This window comes from Leuresthes tenuis, unplaced genomic scaffold, assembly GCF_036924035.1.
Source record: "Leuresthes tenuis unplaced genomic scaffold, fLeuTen1.0.hap1 SCAF_20, whole genome shotgun sequence".
NCBI classification, from domain to species: Eukaryota; Metazoa; Chordata; class Actinopteri; order Atheriniformes; family Atherinopsidae; genus Leuresthes; species Leuresthes tenuis.
The window spans coordinates 15649690-15671903 of NW_027325374.1; the positions used below are offsets into that span (position 1 = coordinate 15649690).

At 40.5% G+C, this 22214-nt stretch overlaps 1 protein-coding gene across 1 annotated transcript; it reads left to right on the forward strand.

Moving 5' to 3' along the window:
- The first annotated feature begins 18245 nt into the window (after positions 1 to 18245).
- dlx3b (distal-less homeobox 3b) lies at positions 18246 to 20743 on the forward strand. The gene is made up of 3 exons (XM_072374069.1): positions 18246 to 18588; positions 19321 to 19505; positions 19770 to 20743. Exons 1-3 carry the CDS (start codon positions 18246 to 18248, stop codon positions 20082 to 20084), a joined length of 843 nt encoding a protein of 280 aa, XP_072230170.1. The 3' UTR covers positions 20085 to 20743.
- Positions 20744 to 22214: the final 1471 nt, after the last annotated feature.

A 22214-nucleotide genomic window follows, 5' to 3' on the forward strand; every position in this document is an offset into this window, starting at 1 on the left:
TCAATTGTGTGCCTTCGAATGGGCAGTTCATTAAACCCCTAATCCCCTTATAGAGCTCATGGACCAAGCCAGAGTGGTTTTAAAGATTGAATCCCTCCTCAGCCCTGCATGGTCTTCCTGATTTATTATTATTTTTGGAACCCCTGGTGTTAACACACCAACTGCAGCTTCATCCCTTCACCTGTGTGTGCCCAGACAAAGCAATGTGTGATCTTTCACCATGTCTGTTTTATTGGCCCTGTCCTGGCTAACATCTGGGATCCCTGATTGCCTCTAATTGATGAGACAGGGTCTCGCTCTGCATCTCCTCATGCTCCAGGAGTTTCTCCAGAGGTGATCAGCTCATCATCTACTGTTAAAAAATAAATGCCTTGTGGGGATTGTTGGTAACTTTGCACATTCCACAGGCCAACTGGATTTTTTTTTATTTTTGGGAAATGGTTTCTCAGAGGATACATTCTGCTCCATTCCTACTGTTTTGTTATCATCTGTTGTGCTGCTTGCATGCGATTAGTTTCTGTATGTCAGAAAATAAAAAAAAACTTATGTGACTGCTTAATTATAAAGACGTCCATGCACATTACAAGATAGAAACAACACACTTCAGTCAACAAGTTAACGTACACTCTGCAGATGGTAATGTAGCATCAAATGCTGCACATCTTTGTTGGAAGTAACATGTCTGACATTTTATACCAACAGAGTCCACCAAGAAAGAAAGAACATCTCTAGAGCCCTTCAAAGTTAATCCCAGTTTAGTTTTGCATGATCTAGAATGCCTACTGTCTTAAAGGAAGGCGCACAACATGCTAGTGTGTACAGTGTCAACATCCTGTTGTGGTCTTGCGTCTGGTGCGTCTCTGACATCAAACAGACCCGTGCTGCCATTCAAATAAAGAGGTTGACTGACTGACTTGGTGGAAGACGAAAGTCCTGAGAGAGATGTTAACTGTGAAGAATTTGAAGCAACGAAAGAACGACTGACGAGCAATCTGGCCATCTCACTACCCCCGCCTCCCTTTATTTTGGCCTATGTCAATGATTCTGCATGTTTTCTGGAAGGTCTCCAGAGCACCTGATCCTTAATCAATTTGGGTCTCAGATCTACTCTTTTAACGTGTGACAAGATGTTACCGATCAGCTGTATATGGGCCAAAACAGATACGCTTTTGCAAAAGGTGAAAAACCTCTTTTGAAAACCTGTATCTAATAACTTTCAGCACAATCTGAATGAGTTCACTCCCAGTCCTGGCCCTGAGTTACAGTGGAGAAAAAAAAAAGACAGTTCAGGCCTAAATGTATATATCCCACACCCAACGGTAAGCCAACGCCAGGCTGCAGACAAAGATCCAAATGCAGTTCAGAGTTCCCCTGCACTAAAACTCTAAGCCCACGCAACATACATGGAGTGTAATTTGCACTTTATCTCCCAGTTTCCTGTGTTTTTACCTAATCAATGTGACCACCAACCCTTCCCCAGAACAAAAACCCCCAAAACTCAATTTTCAACTCCCCCCCACTTCTCATAATTCCCAAGTTTGTCCCTCTGTCTCGTAATATCTGTTTAATTGGGCAGATTGAGCTGACATACTTGAAACGTTTTCATGTTTTCCTGCTTCTTTGTGGTTTGTCGTATATCCTGAATGGCTCCGCAGAGTCCTCTGAGGGCATCCTTTGAAATAGTGCTGAGGGCTGATGGGATAGAGGGGGTGAGTGGATGCTTTGTGGAGTTTCTGATGTGAATGTGTGATAATAAAAATGGACTGGCTATTGTAGGAATGCTGCTGAGCGATCAGAGCAAATGTATAGTCTGAGTGCATCAGTATGGCCCATAATGGTCCCATTACTCGTAATCTGCCTGACTTGTTACTGTACGTGTTTGATGGTGCTTCTACAATAAATACTTGGAACAGACTGAACATACCAATCTGAGAGCTACACAATGCAGTCTTTTTGAGCATGAAAATAACAGCCCAAAAAAGAAACAGCTGCCTGAAAATAACTACATGGAGGCCTTGTGTTGAATTTCAATGAATATTAATCAGCATTAGCGAGACTGGTGAACCTGACATACAGACAGGGACATTGGTTGGATAAGAAACACAGCACGCTCTCAATCCGAGTCCTTGCTGCCCGGCGACGGCCAAGCTGCCCGTTACCATGGAGCAGTTGCTATGAAGCCAGTATGTTCTGAGGGTTAGTAGTGTATGTGGAAGACAGTGTGGTCTGTTTATACTCCAGCCAGGACTATTGCTGGGCTAAAATGAGTTTTTGCAGAAATCGAACATGCTCCATTTTGTCCTGTCAACTAATTTCAACCAGAAATGAACCACAGAAACCTATGCATACTGTCTTTATGCACAAATAAGCAGGTTTATAGCAGTGTATTTTGTGCTACTGTGGTGACAGCTAATTTGTTTCTTTAGCTGAGCCTTCGCAGAATATCGAATGAATTTTTGCACACCCTGAGGAGACAAAAGAAATTCAATACTTTCTTGTCGTAATTTGAACTATATGGCAAAAAAGTATAATCTAATTTTAGAAGAAGATATAAACAATGCATGAGAAAAATCTAGTAATGTATTTTTTTTTCAAAATCTTGTGCTCTTAGCTTGGCTCTTAGTTTCCAGACAGTGTGACTCCATTCAGTCTATTACAAGAGCACAGTCACGTTTTCCATATCTCTCTTAGCAAATTTTCACAAGCAAGCAAAGTGGCTAATCCACTGGGCAGATTTCATGTGAAGGGAGATATAATTCACAGTAATGCAATGTGTTGCAGTGGTGCATTATTCCATTCTCAAAACACCTCCGGTGAATCGAGTGTTTGAGTGAGTTTCAAACAAATCTGGAGATTCATCCTGCTGTAAAAACTGACATTTCAGCCACTGCAGAACCACAGTATGTTTATCTTAAATACAACATGCATATGGTACAAGTAGGCTGAACATTTGGGTTCAATCTGTCAAATGCTGAGGTGTGGGAGTGGGGAGGTTGAGGATTGTCTTGCAAATATACTGGGCCTGTTAACATTTGTCAATCTGCCTGTGTGGGCTGTATTTTGGCATTGTGTGTATTTTAGATGTTTATTGTATATATGTGTGTTAGTGGCAGAAAGGAAGTAAAATGGGGGGTTCTGAACCCATGCAAGGCCATTGCGTATTCCAGGTCTTCGGTTTGCTCTTGATTAAATTCAATTGAATTAATTTCAGTTTACTTCAATTCAGTTCAATTCAATAACACTTTATTAAGCCCCAAATGAAATTATATTGTTGCAGTAAAAATTGTAGGTAAAGAGATGCTATTTTTATAGACAGATAACTAAATAAAATAGAAACTCGCTGCCAAACATTTCGAAAGGATTATTGATTTTGTAGCTGATGATGTCACACACAGTGTTGAGAGGTAACACAAGTGAAGCTCTCTCAGTAGATAACATGGATAGGAACTCATAGCCAACAGATCAATATCCCAGATGTAGAGGTGTATCCTTCTCTGTGACATGTCCAGGATTACACCATCTGTTATTAACAGTCCTCTTCCTTTACTGTTACATCACTGTCTTTGTCTGCCTGTATAGTCTGAAAACTGAGTCAAGAGGGGTTTTAGTTGTTCCTGCAGACAAGTCTCAATGAAAAAAATAATATTGCCTTCCTGATATTTCTGCTGTCTCATCAGGGCTCCAAGTTCGTCCATTCCATCTACCAGTGATCTGACACTTCTGTGATGATCGAGGGAAGAATTGATTTAAAATTTCTTCCTCCTTTCTCTCCAGTTTGTTCCAGCTCTACATCCTTGACGTCTCTTCCTCAGTTCACCTGTATTTTTGGTCTCTTATTACAGGCTTTGGAAAGCTCAATCAATATCTCCAGCATGTAAACAACTCTCCTGTTGCCATGGTTATGTGTAAAAGCAGATGTGCCAGAGTTACCAGTAGAAATCATTCCAGCAGTACAGCATCCAAACTAGCATTAAAAATGTTCTCACAGAAAAAATCTCATTAGAAAATCCAAAGAAGATGTAGAGACAGACACAATATTTCCCGAGCTACAGCAGCAGGCTGCCACTAGTGCGGCGCCATTCCAAAACCTGTCTTAAGTGAAGGAATGCATAGCCTGAGGAAGAGGGCGTGGCTGCAAACACCCTCACACTGTCCCGTGGCACCTGTTTTTCAGCTTAACTTTCAAATGGACTGATGTGAGATAGCAAGACATGTTGTGGAAACAAAATAGCTGTTACACAAACTCATGTTGTTACTACAACTCTGTGGGCATAGAACACAGGTTATCTTCTTTCTGTTAAAGGGCCAGGTTGAGATTATGCATTTTTGCTTGTATCTTTTCCCAACTGTAAAACAACAACAACAAAAAAAACCCACTTGTTCAGCCCCAGGAGTCTTTCTGGGGTTCTGCTAAAAATGGCATGCCCCAAATAAGTAAGCATTTCTCTGCAATTCCAAAGTCTGACTAAACCCTCGTGGTATCAAAATAAAGCTAACATTCAATCTTCATCAAAGCCAGATCAAACTGGATGTTCCCGCCCCTGGTACTGGGGACAATATTACATTTACAGAAAGAAACTAGGAGGACAAATGAGAAATCTGTTTTTTTCCCCTTGGTTTTAGAGTTGCTGAGGCTTGTAAATCTTGTTACCTCCAGAGAACCCCAGGTTAGCTGTTAACTGTCATTTCAGTCCTTACAATAAGATAAACCCAGCTAAATATCCACCGGCTACATTCTACAGTAATCCTATAGATACAGACAGATCTTTATCTCAGAAAACACTCAATAAAATGTGTATGCTTTATGTTTCTGCAAAGCATGGATATATAATCTGTATGTTCTTGAGCCAGAAAAAAACAAAAAACTGTCTCACTCAAAACTCATGTCACTTTATGTGTAATCTGTATGGTCAGCCCAGACCCACCAGAAAATATGTAACACATACATTTGTCTAAAAATGTAGTGTCACAAACCATGTAAATTGTGAAAAGGTAACGTATTTCTCAGCTGGAGTACGAGACATGCTCCGTATCGGGACACATAAATAGAAAAATGGGTTAGCCATAACCTTGTAGAGTTTTGTAATTGTCTAACCATGTATTTTGTTAAACATTTAGCAAACCATTTTCATCAAGTTTAACCCTAAGCATGTACAGTTAATTCCTAATTCTAACCATTTGCAGGCGAGAGTGCAGTGCAAAAATAAGGAATTTCAAGTGGAGGGGATGAAGAAGCATGTTGATGAAGCCACTTAAACTTAAGCTGTATCTGTGTGGGGAACAGTGTGATTAAAACACAGAAATTATACAGTCGTTATTGTCAAAATGCAATCTGCAACATAGCTATTTAAAATTCTGTCATGACATCAGCTTTATACGGTTGTAAAAGGCTGGTACTTGAGGTCAAACCATGGTCTACTCCTGACTATAACCAAGTAACTTTGGATCCTTTATCTGACAAATTTTGGTGCCCAAGACAAACTAAACATTGATAATGAAACTGATGAAAGCCATAATCCCATGAGTTTTCTTAGATTTTGTTGCAGGTCGATAAAAAACTGTGTTAAAAATGGTCAAACTGTTCATTTTAGACGTTTGGCTCAAGCTAATCACTGTTATGCCCGAAAGTTCAGTAAAACTTATTTAAAGTATGAGATCATTTTTGCAGAGACTGGAGGTAATTGGTCCTTTTTAAATGTAATTCATAATAAAAAGTGTGTTGAGCTGTGTCATTTATTCTTTCTGTTGCCCACAGCCAGTTTGGAAGACACTCAGAAGAAGTATGAAGAGTCATTGACAGAAAAAAAATACTATAATGAATACTTTTTCCAAAGCTTTTTTCAACCGTCTTGATGGGTAGTTAAAGGAATGCGTGATGGAGTAAATGATTGACTATGAAGGGAAACATGAAATTACCGCACTTGCTGAGCAATTGCACACTCTAAGAAGTGTTTAATTATTAAAAGGGAGTCACTCCATGTAGCATTCCTTTCCCTGCTGCTACAGACATGTTTGTTTGAATGAACAATTCTGTGTGGAGGAGTTATAGGTACAGAAAGAAATGTTTGAAAGAAGCCGGCCAGGTTTGGTCTGGCTCCAAGCCCAGGGGACTGATAACCTTGGGCATCAGCTCTCACCCTGAAGCGTAGAGAAGCAACTACCGCACAAAGGTCCAAAGTTGTACGTTTATGATATTTCTGGACAGCTTGACAACTCTCATTAAGTTTCCCCCTCCTACTACACTAAGATTGACCATTAAGTTGCTTCAAAAAGGTCAAGAGAACATTTCAACTTGGTTAAGACAAACACATTAACTCAATCTTTAACAACCCTGTGAAGCCCACACCATCACTTGTCTGCAATGTTTACTAAAGGAGCAGCTACCTGTCTCCAGAAACTGAACAATCTCTTCCATCAGAAAGTACTGTGTTATCTTTATGGGCACAGTGTCCATGCTTGATGCATAATATGTAATGTATCATGACTTCATAGGGATTATTAGTTAACAATTGTCCCTGAAAGTTGGATGATTATATTCTTCTTTATATTTATATAATCAGGTTGTTTACAGTCTCACCATTCTTCACCCAGGATAATAGGTGGATATATAGGGCATTAAATCTGATGCATGGTGCTGGAACCAAGCCTAATGTAATTCTGTGGACAGACCACTGAGTGATGACACAATCTGGAAGGTAAATGCAGTAAATCTCAGCAGCACAAACAACACTACTTTGATACCACATCGCTTGCTCTCTCAGCTTTGGTAAAGTGAGTTGCTATGATTTACAGTGCTCCTCATAAAGCCTCCTTCCTGTCTGTGCAGCATCGAGGCTGCCTGGTTTCCTGACCCCAGCTTCACTGGTTATCCTTTCGACGCACTATAAACACTAAAGATTTTTTTTCTCCTGTCGTCTTTTGATCGGCTGTTCGCTGGGGATGATCACTAACCACGTGGTGCCGTTTTGTTTATGACTTCCATGACCTACAGATGAATGTTGAAACATTAAAGGATGTTATTTTTCTTTATTGCACACATATGTGCTGGTTCTCGGCAGCCTGCAGTCCATGTCCTTTGATATGAGTGGGCTGAGACTGGGTGCTGGTTCAGATTCAATTGGCGGTGAGACTACTGCAGTAAATGCGTGTTCAGGTGACTGACAAAGGAGTAAGAGTCTACTTTGGATCCTGTTTACCTGTGTAATACATTAGAAAAACAGGTGTATATGACCCTTTATTCTTATTAAATATTCAGTGCCAGTGTGTGAATCCACTCCACCCCTCTCTGCAGTGTGTGTGAATAACATGCTTGACCCTTTGTTGTCTACAACAAGTGGAGCTGTACTCTGTAGACCTGCACATTTTCTACTCAGCTGAATAGACCTCTCAGATCATTAAATGTCCATTCATTAGTGTGGGACACTGGGAGGGACTCAACAACAAGGCAAATACAGAGAGGCCTGTGTGGGTAGGGACTGGTCCCTCACAATGTGGCCTGCAAACACTGTGGGTGGTAACAGCACAGTGTGGCACCTGAGACAACCACAGCTGATTCAATATATGGACGTATGTTTTAGATTTAGATTTTACACTACATATTTCAAAATAGAATCACAAAAGGTGGGTAAATTTGTAAAATGCAACAGAAAGAAAATACAATTCGATGCTTTGAAAATCATTCAAACACTATGACCTGCTCCCTCTGTAACATTTGATTTGAGTTCTTAAACTTTATGGGAATGTAAACGTCTTTAGGTTGGAGATGGAGATGAGAAACCATTGTGAGTTTGTGTGGAATAAACAGAGGTAGGACGGGAACTCCCAACATCCGCCGTGCTCAGGCATGCCTTGAAAAATGACAGCTTTCTTTGCTGTGTTAACAAGCCCACCAAATGAGTAGGTGGATGTGTTACACAAGACTTTTCTGTGAGTTTCCTCAACAAAAAAAGGTCTCCAATAAAGGCAAATGAAAAAACGTCTGCCTCTTGTTGTTGCAGCAGTGCAAACAATTCAGAATTAAACTTTTTATAGTTCGGAGTTCAACAAAAACTTGCTTAAGATTTAAACGTGTTGCACATTTGAATTTTTAAAACGAAGACTAATTTCATGGCAATTTAGCTTCTGCACTTTTTATGTACTATACTGAAACTTAAAGACCTCATTTAGGCTCCCTCTCCCAGGGTACGTGACAGATCTTTCTTCTTACACACCCACTGCTGAGTTACCCAATGTGAGATGAACTCCGGTGGCATCCTGCCTGTAGATGTTGTCGAGAGGACCGGCAGATTGAAGGGAATCGTGTAATCTCGTCTTCCATGTGTTTTGTTCTGAGCCAAAACAAACATGGATCAGGGTGGAGCTTCCTGTCAGAATCCTGTGAGAGGGCATCGCAACCCAAAGTCTCAAGGAGAGTTTAGTTGTCTCCAATGCTGCATATTCACTCCTCAGTGATAAGCACCTAAACAGATTGTGATAAAAGGTTGTGGGAGGTCAAGATGAACTGTTGGATGTTAATATATTTGCAAATATTGTAGATAAAATCTGTCTCAGTGGAACTTTGCTGCTACAGATGGTTTTAGAATACAAATAGATGCAAATATTGCCTTGTGAGTTCCCTTGGCTTGCAGCCGGCTCAGAAAGCTGCTTCAGTGAATATATAAGTTTGAGTGGAAGGTGAACAAAGAGGTAGTAATCAAAGAAGTCCTCTCTTTCTTTTGATCACTCCCTGAACAGCTGTTTCTGCAGACCGCTCTTACTCATCCACTCTTGGCAAAGTAGAGCCAGATAATAGATGCATTCTTGTCAGTGGGGCCCTGGTTGCCAGGACAGGGACACTTGTACAGATGCCTCTGTGCAGCCTCAGGTTTTGGTGCCAACTAAGAAGAAAAGTTTGAGAGGGCTAGAAGGAGATGATGGACTTAGTGAGGAGCATGGGACAGCATGGGAAAGAACAACAGGGCAGGGTTAAAAAGATATTGAATAAAATGTAAGGGACAAAGCCTGTCAGAGAAATAGGACTTGAATCTTAACAAACTATGTACATAAAACCTTTTGCAGAAAAAAAGTAAAGGGGAATGGTATATGAAATATAAATGAAAACTGAATGTAATGATTTGAAAATGTGTTTTTTCTTTTTTTAAATCTGAAAATACTACAAAGACAATATATCAACCAGAGAAATTTCAACAAAAGATCAGAAAGTTTGCTTAAAATAAACACCTTCTGGATCACTTCATATCTCCTTAGGTCAACAGTCAGCAGGTCTGCAACACTACTCAGTATATAAAGAGCCTCCCAGAGAACATCTACAGATAATGATGTGTTCACCACTCTCTAAATCATTTTGTGGGATTTTAGTTCAGCAATTCAAGAAAATTTTTTGTAAGTGTAAAAATGCAAAGGATCTGGGGATTTTGACTGTATCTAAATCACACAACGGATGATGCTGTAAACCAGTGCCGAACGGCTGCAAGCTTCAGGCCCGTAGACTGCAATGCATCTAAAGCATGCATTGCAAAGGTGCGCGGTTGTAACTGCTGCTCATAACTATGCCATCCAACACCTCCCTCTTTCCTCCTTATAGGACTTTTGTTTCATGAATGAAAGACTTGAGAATGACATCTCCTAAACATCTGTTCTGACGCAGAAACACTCATATAGGTTGTATTTCTCACTTCTGGGGGTGGTACTTTTATAGGGTGCTTTTATTGGTCATGTTTAGGGTATGAACAAACCACTTGTTTGTGATAAAAACAACACGGCTTCCCATAAGACTAAACTTGTATTAAACTGACCTTCATGTAGCCCAGACATGACATCTATTGAAAACATCTGGTACATTATAAATGATTTAAAAAAAAGATACAACAAAGCATATCCCAAACTGGTGAGCAGCTGAAATCCTATCCGAAGAAATAATGGAAAAATACAGTATTTCACTACAACAACGGGACTCCTGAGCCTCTCCTCACTTCTTCACCTTTACTGAAACAGCATTTATGTTTTCTTTGTAGTATTGTCAGTTATTAAATCTTTATGTTGTGTGTTATTTTCATCATACCCAGTGGTCCAGCACTTTTTGGAAACACAGTTGTAAAACAGCCAACTCCTTTTGTCCAGCTCTCTGGGGCTGACTCTTCTCACAGCTGAGTTGGACCTCATCACTCAATTAGCGCAGTGCACTGTTTCAAATGTTGATAGACATGGAATGCCGTTCGGGTCAAAGGCCTGTTGTTTCCGTCCGGGAGGTTGTTTGTTTATGTGCCTGCTTTCAAAAATGCAGCCGTACGCAGCGATAAGGATAGTAGTCCGATTCATTAACCACTGTTTGTTGTTTCGTCTCCACTTGCTGCCTAGCTTTTCGAGCATTTCTATTTGCTTGGAAACTCTTCACATCGTAACACAGTTACAGTACAGTGTAGATGAGGGTTTCATACAGGAAGAGGTTAGCATTACATCTAAGAGACAAAAGATACTCCATTAATATGAACAGACGGCCAAAAGCAGTAGATCTTCTCTAAAATAAACTTATTGGAGAACCAGTGTTGGTGGAAGACATCCTGCAGAGTAGGATGCTGCTTTAAAAGGTGTTTTGGATATGTTTGCATGCATGAGTGTGGGTTCTGGGAAACGGATATGCCCTTTAACATCTTGCCACATATGTCTTTCATTAGTTCTGTGACTCTTTTGGCAGCTGTGCACCCCTTGGAACGCATTACCCAGCCTTTACCTGGGCTCCTTCCTCTGCTCCTCTTCAGTCCAAAAAACACACCCATACACCACTTTGACCCAGCGTAGTGTCCTGGTGTGAAGCAGCCTGAGAACAGCGGGGCTTTAGTTCCATGTAGCTGAGCCAACTTACAACGACATTGGGAGGTCGGACCAATCATTTCTTCCAGGAAGATCCCAGATCGAGTTGTGTATTTTTAGTTCCAAGGAAACCAAAAACTGTGCTGAAACTATTGACCAGTAAAATCAAATGGGTGTGGTATTATTTCATAGTTTAGCATTTTGCGTTTAATAGGCGAGTGGAAAAGTTTAGAGAAAGGCCGACAAGAGTTTACTCATGAGGCAAAAGCATCAGGTGATTTTTTCTCAGCCTGCACACACAGATCTTCATTACGCAGATGGTTCAATGTCCTTGACTCATTGCTATTTTCTCTTTTTATCTCTAATCAGAGCTGAAACAGGGAGAGGCAGGAAGAAAGAGTGAGTTAGCAGTTAATAGACTTCCATGGCTCCTACTCATGAGAGTGCCGTGACTCCCTGCGGGGACTGGGATCAGTACAAACTGGCCGGTGGAACTTCATTATCTGCAGGAGCTCCATGCTGCTGCCTTGAAGATTTCAAAGGACATTGAAACTGCATTGATGGCTGTGTGGGTGTAGGAAGCAACGAGCGGAGTTTGTTTTCGCGGTGTCACTGTTTTTTTCGTAATTAGAGTCCAAACATTCTCCACAGTGTGGGTGTGTTCGTGTGGGATTATGTGCACGTTACTGATGAGGACCCCTTTGTGTTGTTTATGTGTGTAGGGGGCTAAATACAGAACTCACTATTGCTATGGAAGTCCCTACAGTGTAAGGGGAGCGGCAGATATATACATAGATAGGTGTTTTCTGTCACAGCCACTTTGTGTTTCTGCATGTAATTTGCAGTGCTGCTATGACCTCTTAAAGGGTTCGCAAATATTTGTCTCACAGGCTTTATGATACTTTGTCTTTTTAAACAAAATGAAAATAGAAAATGAAAAGTATGGGAAGATTCTTAGTCATCTATCATACTTTCAAACATCATTCGTGAGGGTCAGTGTTGCTGTTTTTGGCTAAAATGGGCTCCCTTAATCACATCAATGACTCCTAGGAAGGTTTGAGATGTTTAAAATGGGAGGAAAATTACTTTCTCCTGGAGAAAATTGCATCATTTGTAATGCACAGAACAAGAGGTCATTCTTTTTAGATCCTCGACGGCAATCAGACTGAACCCAGCCTGTAATTGCAGGCTTTTTTTTTTTATCTGAGCTTTTGTCCTGTGTTGGACCTGAGCCAGCTGTTCCACTTTTACACACTGAATTAGAAAAGCACAAAACATGTCCCCAAATGCTGTCTCGTGTTACTGGGTTCTGAGAGTTGGTGGACTCACAGTAGGGTTTACAATCAGATTTTTTTTAAGGCAAGGCCTTGATCCCTTGCATATATATTTAATCTTGCCATGAGGAGCAGTCATATCAAAGTGCACAGTATGCGTTTTAGCATTGTCTTGCTGAAATGTGCAAGGCCTAACCTGGTTTTTAAATTCCATCCATTTAGGAATTTGGGATGTCTCATTTTCATGCACTTATAGTTTACTAACATTCTACTTTCTGCACTCAAATGAACTCAAAATGTTTCATGTTTGCCTCATCAACTTTCAATTTATTTTCGTTGTTATGAATCCATTCCTAAAATAAAAATGACTGTTTTCAGCAATAAATTCAATAGTCAGTCACCTTTGATGGTGCAGGTAGCAGTGTGGTATCAAAGCTCTTAGTAAGGGTAATTACAGCTCTGTGATGGCACTCTTATTGTAAAAAACAACATGCAGCCTTCTAGCCGACATGTTATGTTTATGTTTTTTCATTTGGCAGATGCTTTTTCCTGAGAAAAGGCTCATGCATTTATCATCAGGAAATTACACAGCCACATTCTGCACATATTACAGAGGCATGGCTGCTGAAGAAAACCTGTAAAATACAGCACATCAGCAGGCTGTTTTATACCCACTCTCCTGTGGCTAAATCCACATACGATGAAAGCCCCTTTTCTCTGTTTGGCTTGTCATCATTAAAAAACACAACCAGATCCACTTTTCTCTTGATTGTTCCACAAGATCACTGTTAAATAAATGTACCAGATTAATTTAGTTAATTACCCAGACTGATATTCTAGCCACATCATTAGAATTCATTTAAGTCTTTCCATCTGTGATCACAGCATGATCAGTGTTTGGACAGTTGCTACAACACCTATGCCAACAGAATCCCCCCACATCTATGGACAGGAGTCAGAGAGCTGTTGACACGCTCCAATATTAATCATCTAATGATTCATATCTAATATCAGAGCAGCTATTAGAGGAGTGGTGTCCTTCTTCTTCTTCAAGACTCAACTCTTCTGAGAACACCTCCCCTCCTAAACGCTCCAACACACAATCAGGCATAACTCAAGCTCACCTCTGCTTCTTATACTCTGTCTTTTAGATATATGAATTGCACCTAATACTTATAGCAGTTTTTCTACTTGAATTTGATGTTGTTTTGGCTAGAAACATCTGCTACACAAAAATAAATGTAATTTTATCAGTCAGAGGGGCTAAACCAGTACTTCTACCATAATACTTTACAATATTTTCATATTCTCATATATGTAGTTCAGATGTGTTTTTTTTTTTAACTTCTTCCACATCTGCCCGCTACTAAAACTTAACGAAGCTGTACCTATAAATCGTAGTAATTTACATGAAAGTCTACTGAAATAAAAGTTTCTAGCAAAATATGTCATGGTCGTCCTAAGAGTTTCATAAAATGTAACGAGACTTTATCTCTTGGTTCCTGAAGATGTTTCATCTCTCATCTAAAAAGGCTTGTTTGGTTCATCACAACTGAAGGTGAAACATCTTCAAGATCCAGTAGAAAAAATCCAATTGCCTTTATTCAAACAGTTAGAACCTTTAGCAATATACTGGTGAATATCCCGGACAGTGTCTCAGAGGACTTAGAATTTGTTCAAATCAGTAATTCTTTGCAAAGCACAAGATCACTCCTTAAAAGTTCAGCCTGCGAGAGGATAAGCGAAAACCTCAAATTCAAAATATCTTGGATCAATATCTGATCTTCATGCCATTTCACTCCTAAGATGAATCTTTCCATACCACCATGCTGGTTTTTGAGGCATAAAGATAAGTCAGCGGTCCATTAACGTCTCAAATGAAGTCCTCAACGATGAATTTGAAGACATGTGCTCCATCTACTGGTCACTTTGTGTGACTACAAAATACAGACAACTAAACGATGAAAAAATAAGTGTTTTCACTGACACAAATTTCTTTGACTCAAATAGATCTTCTTCTTATCTCTACTTTAATTTAACTAAGACATATAAACATGTGCTTTAATTGGTATTTTGGAAAATTATGACACAAATTACATAATATATCTTCAAATTCAAAATTTGTAAATGGCGAGTCCTAGAAGTTTGAAACATCCAGCATCCTCTGCACCATCAAACTTGAAGGACGCCCACAAGATATTTAAGTTCCATCTTAATGCTCTGTGTTCACTAGATTAACAGCGTTCACAACCTTTTATAGTTTTCTGTGGTTTAGTGAAAGCAAATGTGTTTGTTCAGCGTTGTTATACTAATAGAGTTTTATTTGAATTTACACGTAAGTGTACATGAGAGTGACAAATTTAAGGGAAAACTAACACTTTTTATGGAGTTTGTCTACTTCATACTACCAGAGCAAAGTCTGTCAAACTGCACTGGGACAATCAAACTCCATTTTCTCCAAAGATTTTTGGTGCTATTTTAAAACTCAATAAACGATTCATTGACCTCTGATGCTCTGCTGATGGGAACATTATTAGCCTGGAAGAGACCACTCCCATCAGGATCAAAATGTTTAATCACAAGAATGGATTTGAAGAGAATTTAATGGGAGATGTGAATCCCGGTGCTTGTTAACAAAGTGACTCCAGCAGTGTAACAGAAGCTCTCGATCCTTTCTCATGTTCAGGCCATAACTCTAACTTGTCACACATCAAAGTTAGGAACATCTTGTGTCAGAGCGATGAATATTAATACAGATCACTCTGAGACAAGATGTCACTACTTTTGACAATATAATGCAGATATATTGGCGGCCGTGGCTCATAGTTTTGTTTTAGTTTGGTTCGATTCCCACTCTCACTGCTCAAAGATAGGTGAACTGACAGTTGGAGGGGTGTCAGGCCACCTCCTTGCCACGGCTGAGGTGCCCTTGAGCAAGGCACTGTACCCCCATGCTCCCCATTAACTGTGAATGGCTGCCCACCGCTCCAGTGTACATGGCATACGTCTCCATGAGTGTGTGACCCTGTGCATGTGCATCTGTGTGTTCAACAAGTGCCAACCTGGATGGGTTAAATGCAGAGGAGCAATTTTGTGTATCTACATGATAAAGTGTTAATCTTAAAGGACGGCAGTCCTTTACTTGTTTCATGTGTGATTTAAAGTTCACTCTGGTCCAAAATTACCTCAAGGCTCCCCAGAGTACCATTGGAGCACAACATGACAGCATCCAGAGTAATTACATGGTTAACTGCCTTTCTGAGGTGATGTTATAATAACAGAAATTTGGATCGAATTTAGAAAAAGAAAATTGCAGGTCAATACAGGCCTTATGTATTTAAGATATGATGTCATTTTTTTTTTTAATTGACTGGTTTGATTTGGGGCTGGTAAGCACCGCTGACTCAGACTAAGAGGATTCCTGGTTTGAATCCCAGCTGGGGCCTTTTTGTGTGGAGTTTGCATGCTCTCCTTGTGTATACGTTGGTTCTCTCTAGTTACTCCGGCTTCCTCCCACCGCCCACAAAAAACGTGCATGTTAGCTTGATTGATGATTCTAAATTGACCCTCGGAGTGAGTGTGGATGGCTGTTTGTCTCTATGTGGCCCTGCCTCTTGCCCAATGACAGCTGGGATAGGCTCCAGCTCCCCCGTGACCCTGAATTGGAATATGCAGATATCGAAATCGGATGGATGGATGATTAACATAGATAAGTTCTGCACAAAGTCATCTGAATAGTGACGCAAATGTATGCCTTTTGGTATAAACTTTGGCATAAATTTGTGACTAATGGGACTATGTTTGTTGTAGTATTGAGTTCCCATTCAATGTTATTCTTACTTATTTTTAGAAACTCTGATGTTCCACAGGTGTTCCTTGTTTTGTTTTGATAAGGTTTTGTCTGCATGAACTGCATGTTTTGATTGTTCTTCACCTTTTTACTGTTCATCTTTACTTCTTGTGTATGTACACTCACTGTTTCAATGTTTTTTTTTCCAGATCGTCTTTACTCAGTACCTCAATGTCAAGCTTTCCAACCGTATTTATCCTTGTGCACCTCTCTCATCTGATCTTTATCCATTTTTTTCATCTCTGGTAACCTTTTCTTCAGTTTATTTAGACCCACTGTTTGGATTCTGTATCTGTACTGCTCTTTGAGGACTGAGTGCTTCAAAGATGGATTGTATGGTCTGTATGTCTGATGTTTAGATGAAGGAAATGAAGTTAGCTCAGAGTAATCAGAGATATATAATCTAAATCCAAGTGCTAAAGCTGCTGTACTTGAGGATATATCGGCGAAAGTTACTGAAAGCTTGTCATGATAATTTACATTAATCTCTAATAGATTCAATCTCAAATGGAAAAAGACAGATGAAGGTATACCAACAGAATTGTTTCTCAATCCTGGTCCTCAAGGCACCCCGCCCTGCATGTTTGCCATGTTTCCCTGCTCCAGCACACCTGATTCAAATGAATGGGTCAGGTCTTTACGTTCTGCAGAAGGCTGAGGACGACCTATTCATTTGAATCAGGTGTGCTGGAGCAGGGAAACGTGGAAAACATGCAGGGCGGGGTGCCTTGAGGACCAGGATTGAGAAACACTGACCTACAGGGTTTCATATATGTTGTCAAACAATCTTTTTTGGGTTTAATTAAATTTCTCTAAATTAGTGGAACGCCATTTCTAATCCAGCTTTTACAATGTCTGTGCTAAAATACGTAGCTAACAGACAGTCTCCTCTGACTGATTACTGCTGTTTGATGGGAATGAGTTGGTGTCTACACTGAGCACCATCAAGAAGATAATTCATTTGAGTGACAGATTAGTTTAAGTATCTGAAATTCAAATTAACGTTGATAGATAGATAGATAGATAGATAGATAGATAGATAGATAGATAGATAGATAGATAGATAGATAGATAGATAGATAGATAGATAGATAGATAGATAGATAGAGCTGAACTGATCCTTTAAAAACATTATGGCGGCGCTACAGATTATTACCAACAGAGGGCAGTAGTACATCAGACATGAAGGGCTACAGGAGACTCACAGTTATAACTTTTCAGAAGTTTGAAAATGTATTTCTTAAAAACTTAAGAGACACTTATAAGAAACACTTATGCTTGTACTTCTTGGAGCTTCATTTATACATTTTGTACCATTAAGGATGCGGGGAGTCGCTGTGTACCGTGCAATCAACAGAGGACAAATATGATGCGGGGCGGGGGGTGGGGGTGTAAAAATGTTTAAACTCTTTTAATTACAGACAGACAAATGTTTTATTCCTCTTTCATTCAGCAAAAATATCCCTCAGAGAGAAATAAAACAGACTGCACTCATTTACCACTTGTTTTGTCTACTTTGCGGGACAGTTCCCTTCTTTCCTGTCATCTTGTAACTGCTGATTTGCATAAACACACATAACACTGACAGAGTGAAGGAATTTACCCACAGGCAATATCAGTTAAACGAGTCTTTTACCTATCTCGTCCATCTATTTTACATAAAGTTCACTGTCCGCGGATACCTTTGAATGACAAAAGCAGTCAGTGGGGGGCGGCTGGCTGCCTTTCAATAGGCTGAATAAAGTGTGATCTCCAGGCACTGCTAAGAAAACATTGCATAAAAACATTAAGGAGACGGTCTGGCTGCAGGATTAGTCTGAAGGGAATATGTTGGCTACAACTTTGTTGCGACATGAGGATGCCACCGTGCAGGTATGAGTTGTTGAAAGAAGTTGGAACCGGGTCATGACGTTAAAAAAAAGAAAAGAAAAGAAGAAAACAGTGCCAAGAGCCCGGCATAGCTTGCGTGTTAACCAAGAAAACAGGTAAATGTAAAGTTTTTGAGGGGGGGTGATTCAGGCCAAGGGGGAGCGTGTAGAGGCACTCCTGGCTGAAAGCTGGGTTTCATCAAGACTTCGCTCGGAGCGCAAAAGGAGTAAAGGGAGGGGGAGTACAGCCAATAGGAAGGCGGCATCCAGTCCAGCTCTCTATAACTCTGTGCCACAAGGGCTGAGCAATGCCACAACCAAGTTTCTGCAGCTGGAAGAGTTTCAGTGGACTATAAGCTTAAGCAAAGCCGTGCGTTCCCAGAGCGCGCACACAGCAGTTCTCCAGCAGAGGAATTTTCTTTATTCCGGAGCGCTGCTTTCACCATGAGCGCCGGACAGACCTATGAGAAGAAGATAGCGAGTATTTTGACTGATCTTCCCGGATCTATGAGTTGCCACCCGAACTCCAAGGACTCCCCTACTCTTCCCGAGTCTTCGGTGACGGACATGGGCTACTACAGCGGACAGACGGCCCACAGCCACCACGAATATTATCAGAGTCAGCCGTACGGACAGCCCATGAACTCTTACCACCATCAGTTCAATCTGAACGGGATGGGAGCCGCCGGAGCATACCCCACCAAATCTGAATACCCCTACACGAACAGCTACAGACAGTACGGACATTACAACAGAGATCACCTGCAGGCCTCACCTCCAGGCTCAGGTAAATGTTGAGACTATCACAGGTTGTGTTGTGTTGTAATCATCCGCACTCTGCACACGCCAAGAGATTTATCCCTTCGGTTTAGGTCACTATTGTGGAGCAAATGTGGCTTTTTAAAGGGTACATATTGTGCATAAAAGTAATAGATGTACTTTATAACGAGTTACTACATTTTGTTTATCCTTTTTTCATATATCAAATTTCAACTTGTGAGTGTTTTAGAATAAACTATTCATCAGAAATTCAAGTTAGGTACAAGACCAGCTTAAGATTCCCTCCATTCACAAGTAAAAAACAACTTTGCTTGGCTTGGTTTATGGGGTCATACTTTAACGGCCTGTCCTAGAGTGGGCCAGTCATTAACAGCTGAACACAAAACATTGATGATTGTATAGATTGTAAGATTGTAGCCTGATATTCATCACTATTTAATATCTTACCACTGATTTGGTCAATTTGAAATTCAACTCAAATGTAATTTTAGGAAATGTATAGTCACAATTTAAGTGACATTATTTTCATTTTAAGACAAACGTTTGTTATTTGCTTGGGCTTAATTTTTGTAACATTGATTCAACTGGTTTGAAATGTTTTTACATCAACATACTATCCCATATTATTTAACGAGTCACACTTGATTTAGTTTACTTTCCTTACGCTTACGCTTTCCTTAAGTTTTGCACCTAAAACTATGGAGGGATTATTTTTCAACATTTTTTTTGTAATTTGTAGTGAAAGAAGAGCCAGAACCAGAAGTCCGCATGGTGAATGGAAAACCGAAGAAGATTCGAAAGCCGAGGACGATCTACTCCAGCTACCAGCTCGCAGCTCTGCAGAGGCGCTTCCAGAAAGCGCAGTACCTCGCCCTGCCCGAGAGAGCAGAACTGGCGGCTCAGCTCGGCCTCACTCAGACACAGGTAAGCTGCGTGACCCGATGGAACTCTTGATCTTTTCTTTCTGAACTGTACTTTCGAGTCACGTGACCCGCTGCTTCTTATTGTGGCCAACAATTAGGCCTTTATTCAGCCCACGATGCGTAATTACGCACATAAGTCAGGGTCATCTCGTCGTTGTTTTTTGCTTTATTGAATATAAAGGCAAGCGGTTCATTAAAAAATATGATCAAGTAATCTTTTAACCTTACACGGCATCTTAATTGATATCAATACTATTTTTCTAAGGTCAAGATTTGGTTCCAGAACCGGAGATCCAAGTTTAAGAAGCTGTACAAAAACGGCGAGGTACCCTTGGAGCACAGTCCCAACGCCAGCGACTCTATGGCCTGCAACTCACCGCCTTCCCCCGCAGTCTGGGATAACACCACCCCCCAAAGCACCCCGATCAGTCGACCTCAGGTGCCGCAGCCGGCTCACAGCTCGTCGCCGCCCTACCTGGAGGATTATAACAACCACTGGTACCAGCAGGGATCCCACCTACAGCACCCGGGCACCGTGCACCACACAGTCCCGCAGCAAAGCGTGGGAGCTGTTTATTAACACTGACTGAAGAGCAGATTTATCGCCTTTTTGTTTTTTCTCCTTTTTTTTTTAAACGAGGTCTCTCTACAATGACTCTACAGAGCAAATGCCGACTGGACCCAGTGCAGGCCTGAGATGAAAAGTTTTTTAAATTTTTTTGGTTTTGGATGATCAAGAATATTTCAGAGCTGGGTTTCCATTCACAAAGCACATAAGGGATTTTCAATCACTTTTGGCTGCATATTTAACGGACATCTGGCGTGTTTTTTAAATTATTTATAGCTTTTGTTGTATGTATACGTAACTTCTTTTGTAAATGAGTATGCAAAGATTTTTTTGTCTTTTTTTTTCAATTGTTTTTTTTTTAAAACAAGTAGCTGAAACACAAACAGAATACTGACAAAACTGTGCAGTTGATCCACGCTGCAGTCAAATCACGAGCGTGGGTTTGTAGATAGAGTTAAAAAAGAAAATAAAAAAACTCAGGACATATTTATATGGATTTGTACAAAAAAAAATGTCGAAGGTTGTAAATACGTGTTTATATCCAGAACCACTATGATCATATTTGTTTGACCCGGTTAGACTGCACCGAGGTGCTTTCAAGACCATTTTTATAACCATGTACCTAGTCAGCTTGTTGCCTTCCTGTCAAATGAATAAAGGTGTTAATTGTATGCTGTGTGTCCAGACCTTTTCTAAATATGTCGTCGTTCAGATAGCATTCAGAAGAAACCATGCAGCTGATGAAATCCACGGCCATTCTCATATCAAGCCATGTTTGTACGAGAACACTTTCACATCGTTTTGGGTTGAGTTAAGCAGATTGTTGTATCACCTTTGAGTCGTCATTTATGCTGGAAGCAGATCAGCAAAAAAATTGTTTCACCATTTTCATATTTGGCGATTGTTCAGATGAGCAGCCTTTTGCAGTGGCACAACAGTTCATTCATTAGTTTTTATGTAATTCTATTTAAATCATGCAGAAATCTTAAATGAGAACCATATGCTGAATAACAGAGCTGACTACAACTACTACTATTTCTACCACCAGGGGTAATAATAATTATATGGATAATAATAATTTATTGCATTTTTGTTAGCTATAGTCTAAAGGCTCTGACTACAGTTTTTGGCGTCACTGTCACACGTAATGAGTTCGCAACTGACTTCTTTGGGTTGGTTTTTTTTCTTTTTTTCGGCTCACATGCTCGCAGACATGTTGGAGTCAGTCGCTTTTATTACTCTTCTGCTGCCAGATAACAGATCATTTTGAGAGAGTGAAGGAGACTGGCGGGGCGGGACAGGGTGGCGGTGAGGGTGAATCAAACGCGCATACGGGAACTCTGCCAAATAAGAGAGGGCAAACGCTTTGTGCGTGTGTTGTTTTAAGGGTTTCTACTTCAGACGGTTTTCCGCCTGTTGCGTTTGGCAAACCAGCTAACGCTTAAATTTAAAGAAAAAGGTGGTGGAACACTATAACCCAAGAGTTCGTAAGTCTTGGGTTGTACTGTTCACACCAACTCTGCAGTTTATGGTAAAACACGAAAAGGAAAAAGCTTTCCCCAGGTGATTATGGGAGTGACCGTGGCACACACTGGAGACCCTGGGAAAGCACCGATATTACTGAGCGGGGAGATGGTGGAGTGCAAACTGCTCTGTTAATGACTGTTATGGCAGCGACGACAAGAATGTCACATCAAAAAAGAGAGGGAAAAAACAAAACAAAAGCACCCTCACTGTCTCTAAGTGATTAATAATGGCAGCTTGTGCGAGTTTCGGCCATATCACGCAATATTAAATATGCCGAAAACAAATTGTATGATGGAGAAACTGCTAATGGCGAGCTGGTCCACATGGACCACCAAGGCGCCATTACGCAAAATGAACCCACGACGTTTTGGGTTTTATAACCTCTTCGACTGCTTAGTAATTGGAATGGTATGCGCCAGTGGAGGTGTTGCTGTGTGAAACTTTATTGTGCGCCTGTGTCAACACAAGGGCTTCTCGTCTTATCGTGTTCCCACAAAAAAAATCTCATGATTTTTTAAAAGCCGTGCTGCTTTTTTATAAGAATGACACCAAACTCCAGTCGTTCGGCATCCTCGTCTTTGAAATGACACATGAGTGACCATGATCATGCGCATT